The sequence below is a fragment of the Lepidochelys olivacea genome (assembly GCF_965140295.1).
Source record: "Lepidochelys olivacea isolate rLepOli2 genome assembly, chromosome: 18".
Classification (NCBI taxonomy): Eukaryota; Metazoa; Chordata; order Testudines; family Cheloniidae; genus Lepidochelys; species Lepidochelys olivacea.
Genome location: NC_140428.1, coordinates 28,423,447 through 28,439,871, shown reverse-complemented (window position 1 = coordinate 28,439,871; position 16,425 = coordinate 28,423,447). Strand labels below are relative to the sequence as shown.

The window sequence follows — 16,425 nt, the reverse complement described above, 5'->3', positions numbered from 1 at the left end:
CGTGCGTGAGCCAAAGCTGCCGCACAGCGCTGGCAGGGGAAGCCTCTCTGCCCCTCTGGAGTAGCAAGGGCGGGGAAGCAATTTCCAGCCTGTTCATGCCCCGAACCTTCAGGTTCCACAGTAGCTCCTGTGGCGGGGGCTTAAGCACCCTCTTCACCTGCCCTGGGTCCTGCCCCCAGGGAGCACGGGGGCTGCTCCATCCATCCCCTAGGCACCCTCCCCTGCTGAGCCACCTCTCTAGCCCAGTTCACTGAAGCCCCTGCCGTCAGGTTCTCTGGGCCCTGTAGCACAATGGATCCCTAGGGCTTAGCCCCTTCCTGTCCATGCTGTAGCCAGGGGACAGGAGGTGTCTGCATTATGTCAGTGGCCAGCATCAGCCTGGATATCTTAGCAACCTTTTGACATTGTGCGGGTAGGAAGGGGCAAGCTGTTTCCAGCCCCAGGGGGAGGAGGAGAGATGAGCTCTGCAAAGACACGGGCCAGGTCATCCCTTCCCCGGCACGCGTCTGGAAGCAGCTCCCGTCCCTTCCCTCCCGCCCAGTGCCGAAAGGCTGCTGCCGGCAACATTCTGGTGTGAACCCGGGCAGAAATCTGGGGAAGGGGGCCATGTGACCCTGTGTGCTCCCCGCCCCGCCCCACGTGTTTTCTTGGGAAAACGTGGTGCCAGATACCAGGAGAGGCGGGTCCATCCTGGGGGCCCAGGCAGGCATGGAGGGTGGAGAGCACCAGGCAGGGAGGGTTGGGTCGGTTTGTCACCCCTGCTGTGTGAGAGAGGTGTACGGGAGTGTGTGTCACCCCTCTCCCATGTGAACCCTAAAGCTTTAAAGGTAAGAAGGTAAATAAAAAGAATCCAACTATGCAGTATTACTTTTTAACAGGGGCTGAGTCAACTTGGTTTGATTTGAACATTTGTACGATTGCCATTGAATTTGCTTGAATATAAGTAATTTTACCAGTTGTCCCATATTCAGCATAGGGAAATATGGTCACCCTAGCTTTACTAAACCATTTGAAAGTGACCCACTACTAGTAATCACAGAGATCCTCGGCAGACTTGGCCTTTCTTTACTATTAACCATACTTGTCTCCTCCTATTGATGCGAGGTTAATATCTGCTAAAATATTCTCCATAACTCGACTCTTGCATATATCTAAGTCACTGATCTAGTGGCCTATGATTAGCAAGAAACCTCTCCTACTCCTTTCCTGTGCTGACAACTATTGAGCCTTGTGCATTTATAATAATGACCCTCTTTAATGGCCAAATCCATTGTAATCAAAAGAACACAGTAATTTTGGCCGAAGGGAAACTCACTAGTTTCTTTGGGAAATGTTCCCAATTAAATATCTGGAATGTGTGAATTAGAGAAAGCAAAACTAAGTCTCAGCATGGCCAGAAAACGTCTGTGCGTGGAGGCTGTGTGAAAGGATTTCTTGCTTAGTAGAAGTGTAAGTTCATCTAGTGCCAGAGAACAAGTAGACTAGCCAAAGATAAACACAACAAAACCCAGGCAATTTCAGGGCATGAATGTACAAACAGATGAAATAGTGACAAGAAATAATAGAAGAGCCAGGAAAACCTTAAGTATCCCAAAACGTTCACGTCTCATTAAGCAACCCACTTAGCCAGTACCACATGTCTTCAAGGGAAAAGGCAGTACTGTCTAGCGATAGACAATCTGTGTTTTACAACAGGCAAGCACTAAATGGCAGATCTAGCCGACTTCCCTTTAAAAAAACAAAAATCAAACCAGTGAATCTGGAGAACTGCTACACGTTTTTTCCCCAGGTGACAATCCCTATTGCAAACGTTTAAGTCAGCCAAATGGCTGAAATACAGCATCTCACATCCCCATAGTCAAGTGTCTTCACCTGGTCATCTGGGAGGAAGAATTTAATCAGAAAACTTTGAATGATCATTAAGAATAATTTAAGAACAACTTACTAGATGCACAATCCCACAACTGAAGAAGAAGGCCATGCTGGTTAAAAAACTGACCTGGTTTACAGAGAAAGTGAGGGCAGCTTCAAAAAATAATATATTAGAAAGGGGAAGTAGATAGTAATGAATATAAATCAAAAGTTAGGAATTATAGACAATTGATAGGGGAAGCCAAGGGACACAGGGAGAAGTCTATGGCCAGCAGCATTAAGGACAATAAGAAGGATTTAAAAAAATATATTAGGACAGAAAGAAACCTGACAGTGGTATTGGGTCCATTACTAGATGGAAGTGGCAGAATTATCAATAATAATGCAGAAAAGGCAGAAGGATTCAATAAATATTTCTGTCCTGTATTTGGAGGAAAAACAGCTGATAAAGTCTCATCACATGGTGATGGTAACACTCTTTCCATTCCACTAGAGGCTCTGAAGGCTGTTAAAACAGAAGCTGCTAATGTTTGACATTTTAAAATCAGCAGGTCCAGATAACTTGCATCCAACAGTTTAAAAAGAGCACATTAAATGGATTAAAAACTGGCTAGCTGGTCGGTCCCAAAATGTAATTGTAAATGGGGAATCATCATCCAATGGGTATGTTTCCAGCAAGATCCTTCAGAGACTGATTCTTGGTCCTATGCTATTTAATATTTTTATTAATGACCTGAAAGAAATCATAAATAAATAATATGGCTCAATGTAAATACATGCATCTAGGAACAAAGAATGTGGGCCACATTTACAGGGAGGCCTCTATCCCAGGAAGCAGTGACTGAAAAAGATTTCAGGTCATGGTGGATAATCAACTGAACTTGTGCTCCCACTGTGATGCTGTGTCCAGAAGAGCTAATGTGATCCTGGGATGCAGAAACAGGGAAATCTCGAATAGGAGCAGAAAGGTGATTTTACCTCCATGTTTGGCACTGGTTCATTACTTGATGGAATCCTGCATCCAGTTCTGATGCCCACATTTCAAGAAGGATGTTGATAAATTGGTGAGGGTCCAGAGAAGAGCCACAAGAAGGGCTAAAGAATTAGAAAACCTGCCTTGTTGTGACAGACTCAAACAGGTCAATCTATTTAGTGTAACAAAGGGAAGTTGAGGGATCACTTGATTTGTAAGTACCTACATGGGGAACAAATATTTAATAATGGACTCTTCAATCTAGCAGAGAAAGATATAACCACAATCTAGTGGCTGGAAGTTGAAGCTAGACAAATTCAGATGGGAAATAAGGTGTAAATTTTTAAAAGTGAACATAATTAACCACTAAAACAATTTACCAAGGGTCATGGTGGATTCTGCATCACTGAATATTTGTAAATCAAGATTGGATGTTTTTCTAAAAGATCTGCTTTAAGAATTCTGTGAGAGACGTTCTCTGACCTGTCTGATACAGGAGGTCAGACTAGATGATCACAATGGTCCCTTCCATTCTTGAAATCTATGAAAACTTCAAATGCAAAATTTTGTTTCCATTAAAGCCAATTAATCAATCCGACAGCTAGATCTCTGGCTGTTCTGGAGGCTCACTGCACCTTCTCTTGTCTCTGCTTCCCGGTAGGTGCACCATCTTCACCCCAGATGTTGGTTTCCACTCAAGACTATCCCCAAGGACCTGGGGTAAGTGTCTGATGGGGCAACATGGGCTATCTGCAGTTGCCTTATTGGGACATTAGATTTAAGCATCAATTATTTTAGTTTGATTCTTTCATTCTTGGAAAGGGGCCAAGAAGGGGAAATGTTGCAGCTGATCTTTTTTTAAAGGTTATGTTTTCAAATCAGTAACGGGATAAACGTGAAGATTCTAAAGGTCCAGTTTCCCTCTGGTGTAACTCTAGTTAGTTAATGGGGTGACATCACAGAGAAGCATGGCCCGGTCACTACTGATAAAGGAGTTTGAATCTGATCGAGAAGAGACAAGGAGGCAAAGAAAGGCGATCAGGAGGGGTGACTTGGTTAGAGTGCCAGGAGAAGAGGACATCTGCAGTGGTCATTTGTGTAGCCCAGGAGAAGGCAGAAAGGAGAAATTTATAGTTGTCTGCAGTGATAGATGACCAAGGTTTAGGCTACTGTAATCTGCCCTTGAAGATCACGAGAAGAAAAGTGAGTATTTCATAAATCATATTTGTACATAATACCGCATGAAAGGCAGGCTTTGAAATAACCAGTTCTGCTGCTCATCTCTCTTTGATCCCATATTTACCTTATTCTCGATTGCCATTAAGTTATAAGACTAATAAAAATAATTCTTCTATGGGTTGGTTTGTTTGTTTGTTTCAGGTCAAATTTTTTCCCATCAATAAGGCCCTGAAAAATACTGTTGTAGAGAACCTGCCTAATTTGGTAGTAAAGTGTGAAATGTCCACACACAGACATGATTAGTGTATAAAGTAGAAGGAGAGGTTTAGCCACCCAGCAGCATTTCCTTGAAAATAGTTATTTTCATATAGCGTGATCCAGCTCGCTGAGTTATGCCGATATCCCACTAGCATCACTTTCCCGGGTCTTTGTGACCAAACTACAACAATTTCCTGCTATAATCCATGTCCCCAGAAGCAGCAAACCAGAGTCTACATATAATTTGCTGGGCAGAAATCTCTGAGCTGTTCTCAGGCCCTGGACTTTTTATTTGTTAAGGGGGTCATTTGCAGCAGATCAGATTTGCAGGCTTTTGCTCTATAGCACAGTGGAAGTGTATTGACAATGACATATAATTTTTGCATGGATAGTTCTCAGGATTTAAGCACAAACACTGAAAGCCTTTTTGTTGTTTTTCCTTCTTGTTACAGAGATCTTTACACAGTGATATTTTTGATTAAATTTAATACTTCACAAGCGTGCATTGTGAGACGACTGCATCTCGCCAAACGTGTGTGGGTTTTTCTGCGAAACCACACACAGCACGCTGCAGCATCAACAGCTGAATTACAAAACGTAGTTCAGGCATGTCCAGCACCCATAAGTGCCCGAGCTGTGCTGCATATCTGAACCACAGAGGGGTAGCTCAGTTCGGTCGTTCCTGTCCATTTAAATTTGCACAGATCATTTAAAATAAACTGCCAACATATCTTGGAGTTTCTGGCCCTCCTAATCCAACAAGATTTTCCACAGCCCAGATTGCACCTTGGCAGTTCCTCCTTCAGCAGCCTCATTAGTAGAGTTAATACCATCATCTTAATTATCATAATTTTCTTTTCAGTTGTCGATATCCCAGTTGTCTGCATCACCCCATTCTCCTCCTGTAAGCCACTCATCCAAACCCCCGTTGCAACGGCAAACTGGCTCTCCAGTCCTCCTCTCCCCTGGGATGCGCCGACGTGAACGTGCAGTAAGGATTCCTAGTTGGGTTTATGTGGTGGCCCCTGCATTGGCTAGCCCTTGCAGAGAGGGATATTCCTACCCACATGTGTTTGGAGTGTGTCCCTTCCCACAGAGCTATACAGTACATACTAGGCCAGGTTCACTCATTCCTGTGGTCATTGCAGCCAAAAATAAATGTGGGAAATCTGAATTCAAAATGTAGAAAAGCCAGGTTTGTGAGAATGCATGAACCCTGTCTGCTCAGGAGCACTTTCCTTTACGGAGAGGCTGCATCAGGTGCTGTGCTGGGAGGGAGGACTCCTGGGTTCTGCCCATCCCCCATTGCTTGTGCCCTGCCCGGTGATCTGTGCATTAGAACGTATATGAGATAGGAAAGGCGCTGCTCATCGGCTCAGCTGAGCAGGACTGTGATGACAACACTTCTGCTGAGAACAGATGGGGAACTGTTTGCCTGCACTGCATCTGTTACCCCCAGACTGCCCTGCGAGGAAGACAAGCAGGAGCCCGGGCAGCTCCTTCAGCGTGCCCTGCCGAGCCCTGCCCCTCGCTGCGTTCTATCGCCACCCATATGGGGACAGTCCGTTTCATGGGGGCGCCCTTGTTTGTCAGCAGGAGCTCCCATACGGAGGCAGCAGCCGTGGCATAACGCACCTGGAGGCTGACCTCAGCCCCAGCTACTTGATCCTGGATTCCTCTGCAGGTGACGAGCTGCAGGAGCTGCCATTCACTCCCGTGCACGCGCCGATTGTTGCCATGGGAGCACAGACTGGAAGGTGAGGCTCTAAGGCAGGCTTAATGGTAGCTGGAGTGGGAATGGGTGAATTGCTGCCTCAGTAATGCTAGCCCAGGGGGGTGGAGTTCAGTGAAGTTCAACAGTCCCGCACCCGTCATCCTGCCTCTTACGGTAGATGTCCCTAAATGCTTCTGACTCACACAGAACCCCGTCCAGGAGGGACCTGGCAGAAAGGGTCAGGATTCCAATGGCGTCTGGGTCCCAGGAAACTCAAAGCCATTTCTCTTTCAGCTCTAGCACTGTCCTCACTCGGGCCTCTCTATCTCGCTTGCATGCTGCTGGCTTTCCGGAAATCCTGGATTGTAACAAGGAACCAGCAGAAGTTGTGGACCCCGCAGACCCTGTGGACTTCAACCCTCAAAGGGAAGAAGCTGACTTCTTGCAAAGCAATGAAATCATTTTGCAGTTCCTTGCCTTCACCAGGTAATGCCCTGAAATCCCACTGCCCCATTTTCAGGTTGGATTCACGTCTCCTCTTGCAATAGCATCCACTTCCATTACTGATCTGCGTGCTGCTCTTTGGCTTGATGATTCTGAAAGGGCCTTGTATCCATCTCCTGTGCCCCTTCCTTAGGACTTTCACATTGCTTGGCTGAGGCATGTGTGAGCAACTGCCATGGTAACAAAAGCACCAGAAGTGCCTGTGAGACAATGAACATTCCATTTTAGATGTTGTTTTATACACTGAGCCCGTTCCAAATTAATTTTTTTGTTCACATTAGCCAGATTGTAATGTAAAATTAATTACTGAGTAACTCCTTATTTACAGACAGGAAAGCTTCACTTGGAAAGGTTTTTCTGCAATGGTGGTTTTATCTTGATTATGGAACATTTGTCTATTTACCACTGACTACAGGGCACTGTAATTCTGAAAGTAAAATACCATTCCCACCTGGTCTGGAAGCTGGGAACTCTGTACCAAAGAGCAGAAGTCACCTGTACTACCAGTTTATTGAAAGCAAAAAAACCCAAACCTTGTCCTTCCTGTCACGATGGCTTCAAAGGAAGCCTCCCAAACCAGTTTGAATACACTTAATATCATGGATCTTCCCCAGTTCTTCTGCTTCTCCAATGGTTCTCAAGCACTTGCAAAGCACATACCAATTGTTGGGTCTGTAACAAGAGGAGTTAATCCAGAGATGTTTTTTGGTCAAGGATCCCACAGGATGGCATGGGGACAACATGGCCAAAGACTATGTATTTCACCTTCCAGTTTTACCGTTTCCCACCGGTCACAACACCACGATTGCAGCTGGTGAAGATGGACCGGTCTGGGACAGCCAGTTCAGATGCATCTTCCCATACCTTATTCCAGATCAACAAAGACGGAACCCTCAAGAGCGGTAAGCACTAGTGGAGGAAGGGTTTTTGAAGAAGGAGGAATGTTTCAGCACTTGCCAGATGGTATGTCCTCTGAGGAAGTCCTGGAGGATGTAGCCAATTGTTTGGGAGTTATATGAGATGTCCAAATACTCCAGAGTCTGTGCAGTTTGAAGGGAGACCTGGCAGAGCTTTATGAAATAATAAACAGGGTAGAGATGGTACAAAAGGCACTCTGATTTACCCTTTGTCATCATCCTGGGTCAAGGGGCTACTCAATGAAATTAAAAGGCAGCAAATTTAAAACAGATACAAGGAAACCTTTTTATATACAATGCGTAACTAACTTGTGGAACTCATTGCCTCAACAAATCATTTAATCCAAGAGTTTAGCAGAATTCAAAACTGGACTAGACAAGTATATGGAAAACCACAGTTACAGCAGAGAGGATATAGATTTATAAGGGGTATAAATCTCCATGTTAACTGATTGGGGCTAGGAGGAAAACCTCCCTATGGCCCAGTCGTTCTTCAATTGCTTACTATGGGGTTTCTTGCACCTTCCTCTGAAGTGTCTGCCTGTTGGAGATGGGATGCTAGATCAGATGGACCACAAGCCTTCTAGCTCTATTCTTCGGGTGCTAAATTCTTCCAATCAACTGGGCCTTGCTCTAGGGTTTAAAAATGAATACTGAAACGTGCCAATGCTTTAAGCCTTTCTTGCAGTGTATCAGCAAAATTGTTTTTCTTGCTTGGCTAGTATATTATAGTAAAGAGGAAAATCCATTGGGAGACTTAAATTACAGTTTTTAATAGTTCAAATGGGATTTTTGTCAATCAGATTTAGGCTTAGCTCCAAGTCAAGGTAATGGACTAGTATCTGCTATAATATCAAGTTTCCATTAGTTTATACACCATATAATTAAAAGTGTTCAAAATGTCAAGCCATAAGGCAAAACATCAATACGTGTCAGTGACACGATTCAGAAGTGTAGACTGCTGACTCCAGTGATAGCTAAGCAGATGTAGAGGGAGACACAACACATCTAAGCAACCAGCCTGTAGTAATGTAATCGGATTCTCTTAGCAAAATGTTTTTTTTAATGTCTTATTAAATTTTTGTCCCAAGAGATGCAAAACTAATGTCCCACCTCCTACAGAGCATTTTTAGTTTGTAAAGTTCCTTCCCCATGTGCAATAGTTAATGAAAATTAATAAGGAAAATCCACATAAACTTAATTTTTTGTGGGTGGATGTCAATCCCAACGAATTTAAAAGTGACTGATTCAGGGAGTTCATAAATGGTTTGAGCCATATGTTTATGAGAATGAAATTACAGCTATCAAGAGGAAAGCTGATCCAGTGGCTAGGGTGCTCGTGTGTGACTTGGCAGATATAGGTTCAATTCCTGCTGTGCCTGCAGACTTCCTCTGTGACCTTGGGCATATCACAGTCACTCTATGCCTTAGTTCCCCATCTATAAAATGGGGATAATGGCCCTGCCCTGCCCTGCCTCACAAAGGGTGTAGTGGGGATAAATACAGTAAAGATTGTGAGGTTCTCAGAGACAGCTGTACTGGTTCTGGGAGCCACAGGGGTTCCTTTGATAACAATGAATCTCCTGAGAAGCCATGGAGGGTTAATTTACTTTGTCAGGAATACACTCTTTTTCCTGCAGGATCTCCAGGGTTGCAGCTAAAGTATATGGTGGATCCTGGTTTCCTGAAGCCAGGAGAACAACGCTGGTTTATACGTTATATAGCTGACCATAACCTACAGATTGATATTTGGGATGGAGATTCTTTGCTCCTCATTGGATCTGCTGCAGTTAAGCTGAAGGTATGAAACTTTTCCCATACTAAGTCCATAGCTGCTGATAATGGAGAAAAAGCCCAGAATCTCTACTTACGAAGTATAAGAACTCTGGGGAAGGGACCTTCTTTGGTTGTGTTTGTACAGCACCAAACAGAATGGGGAATTGCTCTAGGCTCTGTTGCTCTACAAGGAGGTATTAAAATAGTAACCCGGCTGCAGCTGGCAGGAATGGCTACTGGGTAGGGTAAGTTCAGGAAGTTTCTTACAAATGTGCATTAATTTCTTTGTTGTTAAAATCTGAACGTTTTGTCGGAGTGTGTAAAAAGACCTTTAGAAAAAATGTTGTGCTCTGAGGTTCCTTGTGCCGCTGGAGGGCCTGCGCGGGCGTGAGAACAAACAGTCTCCGCTGATTCACAGGAGAAGCTCACTCTGGGCAGGAGCAGCACATGTTACTTTGGCCCGCCAGGGTGCCTCATTCTTGTTCTGGAGAACCACCACCCGCACTGCAAGGTCAGGCCAGTCCCTGTGCCCCTTGACTCCTCTGCTTCTCCACCGAGGTTGCCAACAAAGAGGGAAAACCAGTGCCAAAAGGCAGGAGGTGGTTTGTGGTGTAGACACTTGTGCCCTGGGAAATGGTCTGAGACTCCCTAATTCCCTGCGAACAGGCCACCAAACAGCCCCGAGGGAGTGAGAATTGCTGTTCGCTGCTACGCTGTCTGGATTCAGCTCAGTGACCTAGCGGTGAAAGGTTTGTATCCTGCTCTGAGTTGCCTAAGGCATCCAGTCCATCAGGTGCCACTTCCCTCCCCTCACTCCTGAATGCAGTTACCAGTGCTAATGGCCTTCTGTCCAAATGGCCAGAATAATCATCTCCATTTCTAGGCAACGATTGTGCTATGGCCAGTGTGTGTGGTGAGGATGGGGGGGTTTCATTATCAGGTTTAATTGTACAGCAATTTACGTCTCCTATGGAAGTTTCTCTGATTCTTGCCTGAGTCTCTCAATGGTCTCTCCTGGACAGTGTACCACTCTGGACAATGCCTCCTGACAGTAACAGCTACACACATTTTTTTGGCTTCAGGATATGTTCCTCTTGCCCCACAGCACTTGCTTCGCCAGGGTCGGACAGCAGTTCAGGTCCATCATGAGCTGGAGGTGATGACAACCGAATACGAGCAGGACGCAACAGTAACGAGTGGGGACGTTCTCAGACACGGCACTGTGAAGCCCATAGGAGTCTACGTTGTTGTGAAAGGCCGACTTCACCTGAGTTTGGCCAACGTTGGTAAGAATCCCTGTTATTTTGGCTGATTCACCGTGTTTTCTGATGAAAATTTGTTTCTTTCAGAAAGTAACTCAAGATTTCTTATGTATTCTTCAGCATGCTCATTAGACACTTAACTCTGCTGGTTGTCTTCATCATTGCAGTTCCAGCACCATTCTGGGGCATCGCTGGGAATCTCTTTGGTGGCTGATCTGTTACCTTCCCCCCTCCATCTTCACAGATCGATCACCTCCCAAAACAGAGATGCTTTTACCTGCACCAGGATGCAATAATACTTTGCACGCTGATTTGATACAGTTGAAAAGCGCTATGCAGGTGCTAAGGTAGGAAAGCCATGCTGTCCCCGCTGTACAGCTGGGGCTACTGAGGTGCTGAGTTTTCAGAGGTGTTGAGTGAGAGTCAATAGGACGTACAGGTGACAAGCACCTCTGAAAATCAGATTTGCGCCAGGAGCAGAGCCCAGTGCAGTGGCCAGCTTTCTGCTCCATGCGCCTTTTCCAGCAATACGGTTGCTCAGCATGGTTCCAGACATCCAGCAGCTTGTTAGTTAAAGGTCTACTGAAAGGTGATCTCCATGCTAGTCACCATCAGAAGCGTTACCCTACTGGCCTTCAGTGCTGAAGCTAAGCTCCTGAGCTTGTATGAAGCCTGCAAAGCTTAGGAGCCTCACATACTCAAATAAATTGGTTCGTCTCTAAGGTGCCGCAAGTCCTCCTTTCTGCAGATACAGACTAACACGGCTGCTCCTCTGAAACCTGTCACACACAAGGGAGGATCCTGACATTGCAACCCGAGGGACAGATTGGGTGTCCAGAGTTTCCATTAGCCGACTCTCAGCATTTCTGAGTTGTGTTGTGTTTGTTCACCAGCCATGAAATGGGAGCTGGGGATAATTTGATGGTGGTGCTAGAAGTTTGTCTAATTTCAATGCTTCTGTGAGTGCCTTTTGTAATGCCCTCAATCAGCCATCCCTCTGCACCTGTTTCTGTCCCCGAGGGCAGACTGCTCTCTCCCTTCTTTGGAAGCCTGTGAGAGTCACATCAAGGCTACGCTGCATCAGAACTGCCTCTGCCCACTGCCACCAGTGGGTTCTGCACTAAAGATGGCTGTAACTCTTCACAGTATTCCCAAAATTGTTTCATGCTGGCAAAATGAAAAGCACCCCCATGATGCCATTGGAGCGATGGATCTGGACCTACAGGTTCCTGTGCATCTGAGGGAAGAAAATGCTTTCTTGAGACCCAGCAGAGCTCTGGGCTTGGGCTGTTCAGAGATTTTTCAGTTGCTTGAGAAAAATCAACAGGTTCTAAATGCCCGTCTCCGATTATCCTGTACCCACCCTCCGCCTACAATAAGTAATAACACCAGGCTTCAGAAAGAGGAGGAAATGCACAGCTCATTAGTTCTGTTTTGAGTTTTCTGCCTGCTTGTTTACAAATGTACAAGCTAAGGCAGCTTTGAAACAGACAATATGGAAACAGCGACACTCAATTAGGTGCTAGCAAAATAACTCCGAAACATGGGAGAAACAGACAAGATGCACAAAGCTGTACCTATAAGAAAACCAAACTTGTAAGAACACTGTTTCCTAGAATTTATTAGGTACTTTTTATATATATTTAATTCACCATCTTATAAACGTGCAGTGACTCCAGGTTTTAAAATCTTATCTTCAGAAGAAAGATTAGCTCCATTATATGATCTCTTAAATTGTCATTTTCACACTTTGCCTGCAAGAGTGTGATAAGCTCTGAGGAAGGAGAGTCCGAGATTCATAACCCAGAGAACAGTTCAGTGCAAACCCAGCAAAGGCAACTGATTAAGAAAGGACAAATACTAGCAAAACAACAACGAAACACCCACCGTACTATATCAGTACAGCCGTCACTCTGATTTCTCTGGCAAATTGTGTTTGATTTCAAAATAATATTAGTCTGGTTTTTAAAATCCCTCATAATACTGGGGCTCGAAGCGTTGAACAGCAGGCCCGTTGTGTAAACTGGATGGCATTGAGGGGCAGAGAAATGGGGCTAAACGTAGCCAAATAAGGGCATTTGCATTCCAGTCTTTGCCTGCTACACCCATTTCTGCTCCGTACTACATCGTCCGTTTGAAATCTAATCCGTTTCAGAAAGTGAGTTCAAAGCAATTTCAGATACTGCCCCTACCCCGGCTCCCATTGCCAATTTTCTCATTTTCCTGTTTTTTTAAAATGCTCTTCCCCCTGGTTGCTGTGTGAAAGACCCACACAAACAATACGGGGAAACTGACCATCCAGGAGCCTCAGCAATACTGACTGAGCAGGAAGTGCTGTCATGTGCACAGTAAACAGACTGGAAAAGAGGTCTTAAATCTCCTTCAGTTTCAGTAATCTTGGCTGTTACTCGTAACATTTTCCATCAAAGTGATTTTTTTTTTTAAGTGACCGTAAACCTTTAAGCTGCAGGAAAAGAAGCTTCTGGCTAATCCTCCCCTTGCCATTCACACTGAAGTGCTAGGAGGGATTAGCTGTGAATGGAGTTAAATGGCATCTTTATAGCATGATATTTTTCTGATTTTTGGTGCGGTAGAAATGATCAGCAAGGTAATTTTAAATACCTCTCAGAGACGAGCTCCATAGGGTTGCAGGTTTCCACTGGGAGAACGTGTGAACTCCTGTAAGCCCAGGGGCAGCGTTCTCAGCAGAGCTGGCTGAGGCAGAGTTGCACTGACACTGTCCGTAACATTGTGAGAGCTTCGGGGCGCGTGCCCTGGTGGTTAATGTTAATGTTCTCACTGTCCGGGTTAATATTCTCAGCTGCCTAAACAGCTTGAGCTGCTTCTGCTAACGGCGCATTTGCAGGAGTTGTACACATGAAAAAAGGGTACACATATAACTGCCAGAATGTCCTTCCATTCCAAAGCTGTATCTAGCTGTTGTATTTTGCATCGTGCCAGTCACCTTAATACCTATATTTTGTAGGTCCTAAGACATCAAAACGGCCAGACTGGGTCAGACCAATGGTCCATTTAGCTGGTATCCTGTCTTCTGACAGTTAATCACACACTGCAACCATACGTCACCCCCTGTGTTTACAGAAGACCCTCCTACAAACTCTAAGGTGGATAGTCTCATCGCAGATGACATCACAGCTCAAATGTTAAGGGTTGTGCAGTTTTAACACTTGGCTTTTCGTTGTGCCAGGATTCTTCCCAGCTTGCAGTGGGGAGGCATGCCCTGAATCAGCAGCTCTGCCATCTCTTGCAAGCATGCAGGGTGCACTTTCTCTGCATGTTGGGGGCTCTGGCATGGTCCGGTCTTTACCCCATCGCTTTGGAGCTGCCCCAGCTGGGTGCAATTCCTCTGCTCCCCAGAAAGGGTGTGCCCAGGCTCAGGGGCGTGGGGAGGAGAATGCACTTCGGGCCCACCCCTAGACACTTGTACAGGGCCCGCTGGAATCCAGCCCTAAATATTGAAAAACAATGTCAGGTGCTGCAGCCAAATGTCTCCCAAATTCTCCACAGTTATGGAGCTTTTATCTGAAGGACAGAGTGCATTTGTCGGTTAGGTGAATCCACAGACAACTTTACAGCTTCATCCTGTGCAGTCTGAGATAGCCTATATATGGATGTAATTACAACAGCATAGAGAGGTGACAAGACAGTAAACAGATCAGTGTTAGGGCTAGTCTTTCTTCACTTGATATAATAGCTAGTATGTGGAAGGAAGAGACATTGGAATAATAAACTTTGCCAGTGATACAAGCAAATGCCAGGGAGTATTTGGGTTTCTTGTGGGTAATGAAAGCCCCTCACCCTAGCTCCAGGGACTCTGGACAGCTATTGTCTCTGTTAAGATATGTATTTTCAGTGGTAGCAATAAAGAAAATATGTCACTTACATACTGCAAAGACCCATAGTAAAAATCCAACACAATGTCTAAACCATTAGTTAATGGGAACAGTTATCCTGTCCCTAATGGGAAAGATCCTAAAAATGTAATCGTGATGAAACTAACAGGGTCCTACAGCAGTCACCCTAAAATCTATAAAATGTAACAGGGACATGAATCTATTTGTTACTGCTGACTTCTTTTTAAACCATCCTGCAGAATTCTATAGCAGGGATCTAATTTTCTATTAAATGCATAGCCAGGTCCAAAAGACCCAGAGAAAAGTTATCATTTGCTATTAAAATCTATAGAACTTTTCTCTAACAGGCACATTTTCTTGTGGCCATGTTGGCATGGCCACAGTATGTATTTTCTACAGTGGCAACCACTGGGGAGTGCAAATTTCACTCAGAAAGCAAGACCATGTTTTAAGTCTCCCAGACTTGACCTTGTCTTACCAAAATGTTTAGTGTTGTTTTTGGCCTATCAGTGCAAGTCTTGTCAGCCAATCAGTTCATCTGATAATTTCTATTCCTCATAACAACATTCACAAATTCCAGATTGCCTTTACTTCATCTGAGAAGCAAGCTGGAGTGATAAAAGGTTTAGCAGGCGGAAACGTTCGTTTTTCAGTGGTGCTTTTGAAACCTGAAAAACTTTGGCAAAGTTCATGAGAGTCTTTAAACCACGATTTGAGGACTTCAATAGCTCAGACATAAGTTAGGGGTTTGTTACAGGAGTGGGTGGGTGAGATTCCATGGCCTGCGTTGTGCAGGAGGTCAGACTAGACGATCATAATGGTCCTTTCTGACCTTAAAGACTATGATTCTATGAGAGGCTGTTACAAAATCAGAAGAAATATGTCTGTCTACTTCAGTCGTGGGCAAATTGACTTTAAAATGCAGCAGAGTGTGGGTTTGGGGAAGCAAATCTCTTTCTGTAGATACATGATGCCTCAACTCCTTAAATCTGAACTTCATTACACCAGTAGAGAGTGCAGGTTTCGCAGTGGCTGTAGTGAGGTTCTGTGATGGCTCCTGTAGACTAAGAATCAAAGATATTCATCTGTAAAGCGCCTAACAGTACCTCCTTGGATACCCTTCCCTGGGTTAGAAGGAAGATGTTTTGGATAGTCCGTGACGCTGTCCCAGTTTGCAGCCTGATGTGTAAGGAAGTACCCAAGGTGCAGAGAGAGGCTCCAGTTGGTCAGAGCAGCTGCAGAAGCAGCCGGAGCCATTCAGGGGACTTCCTACAGCTCTGTCGGACCTACTGTGCCCTGTGTTGATTGTCTGTTTGCTCCAACCTTCCCCATTCCCCTTCCCCAGTGTTGCTTCCACTCCACACCTGCCTATCCCTCTCTCTTCTCCCCAAGCCTGCCCCACTCACCCCTCTTAAAGTCCCAGCTCCCTTCCCTTTCCTTACCATTCAGCTGATCACCTCCTAACTACTTAACTCAACTGGGGCACCTCCAGACTGTCTGCAGCCATCTCATAGTTCATTCTGCTGTTCTGTTCTCCCCCTCCCCCACCCTGCATCCGTCTTCTTTATTTCGATTGTCAGCGGTTCGAGGCAGGACTGTTGGCTACTCTGTTTTTGTACAGCACCTAACACAGTCGGCCCTACTCTTCGTTGGTCATTAGGCACTACTGTAATCAACATGATTAATAGTAATAAATGAACCAGAGTCCTCTTAAATGACTGCAGAAATCCACTATTATGTTTCAGGGTCATAAAGCATATGCTGTGTTCTGCTCAGATACCACAGGAAAATGAGTACAAATTCGTTCTGACAAGGGGAAGCCCTGAAGTGTCTGCATTTAAATTATATGGGCTACCTGCTCAGGTCGGGGTGCTAGATCAATATGTGTAATATCCTAACCCATAACTGCCAGGTGCCGGGCTGTAAACACAGCTCTCTCTGGGCTCAGTCACGTGTCTTGGTGCAGATGGAGAGTTTATTAACATTGCTCTGGGGGATGTCGATTTATTCGTATGATTATTTGTTCTGGTTCTGTGAAAGGAACCAGCCTGAAGTTTGTCAAGAGTTGACAAAGGGAAAAGAAAAATACCTAGCA

General features: G+C 45.0%; 1 protein-coding gene across 5 annotated transcripts in view; it reads left to right on the top strand.

The window, feature by feature from the left end:
- Nucleotides 1–16,425, top strand: part of NPHP4 (nephrocystin 4) — a 100,527-nt gene that overhangs the window by 64,139 nt on the left and 19,963 nt on the right. For 4 of the 5 annotated variants that reach the window (XM_084652086.1, XM_084652082.1, XM_084652084.1 and 1 more), the window contains exons 13-19: nt 3,507–3,565; nt 5,145–5,273; nt 5,876–6,039; nt 6,291–6,482; nt 7,215–7,402; nt 9,058–9,218; nt 10,299–10,479. In XM_084652086.1, coding sequence (XP_084508212.1) covers nt 3,507–3,565; nt 5,145–5,273; nt 5,876–6,039; nt 6,291–6,482; nt 7,215–7,402; nt 9,058–9,218; nt 10,299–10,479 — 1,074 coding nt within the window. The remainder of the gene's footprint in view (nt 1–3,506; nt 3,566–5,144; nt 5,274–5,875; nt 6,040–6,290; nt 6,483–7,214; nt 7,403–9,057; nt 9,219–10,298; nt 10,480–16,425) is intronic. The other variant, XM_084652085.1, reaches the window with a different exon arrangement.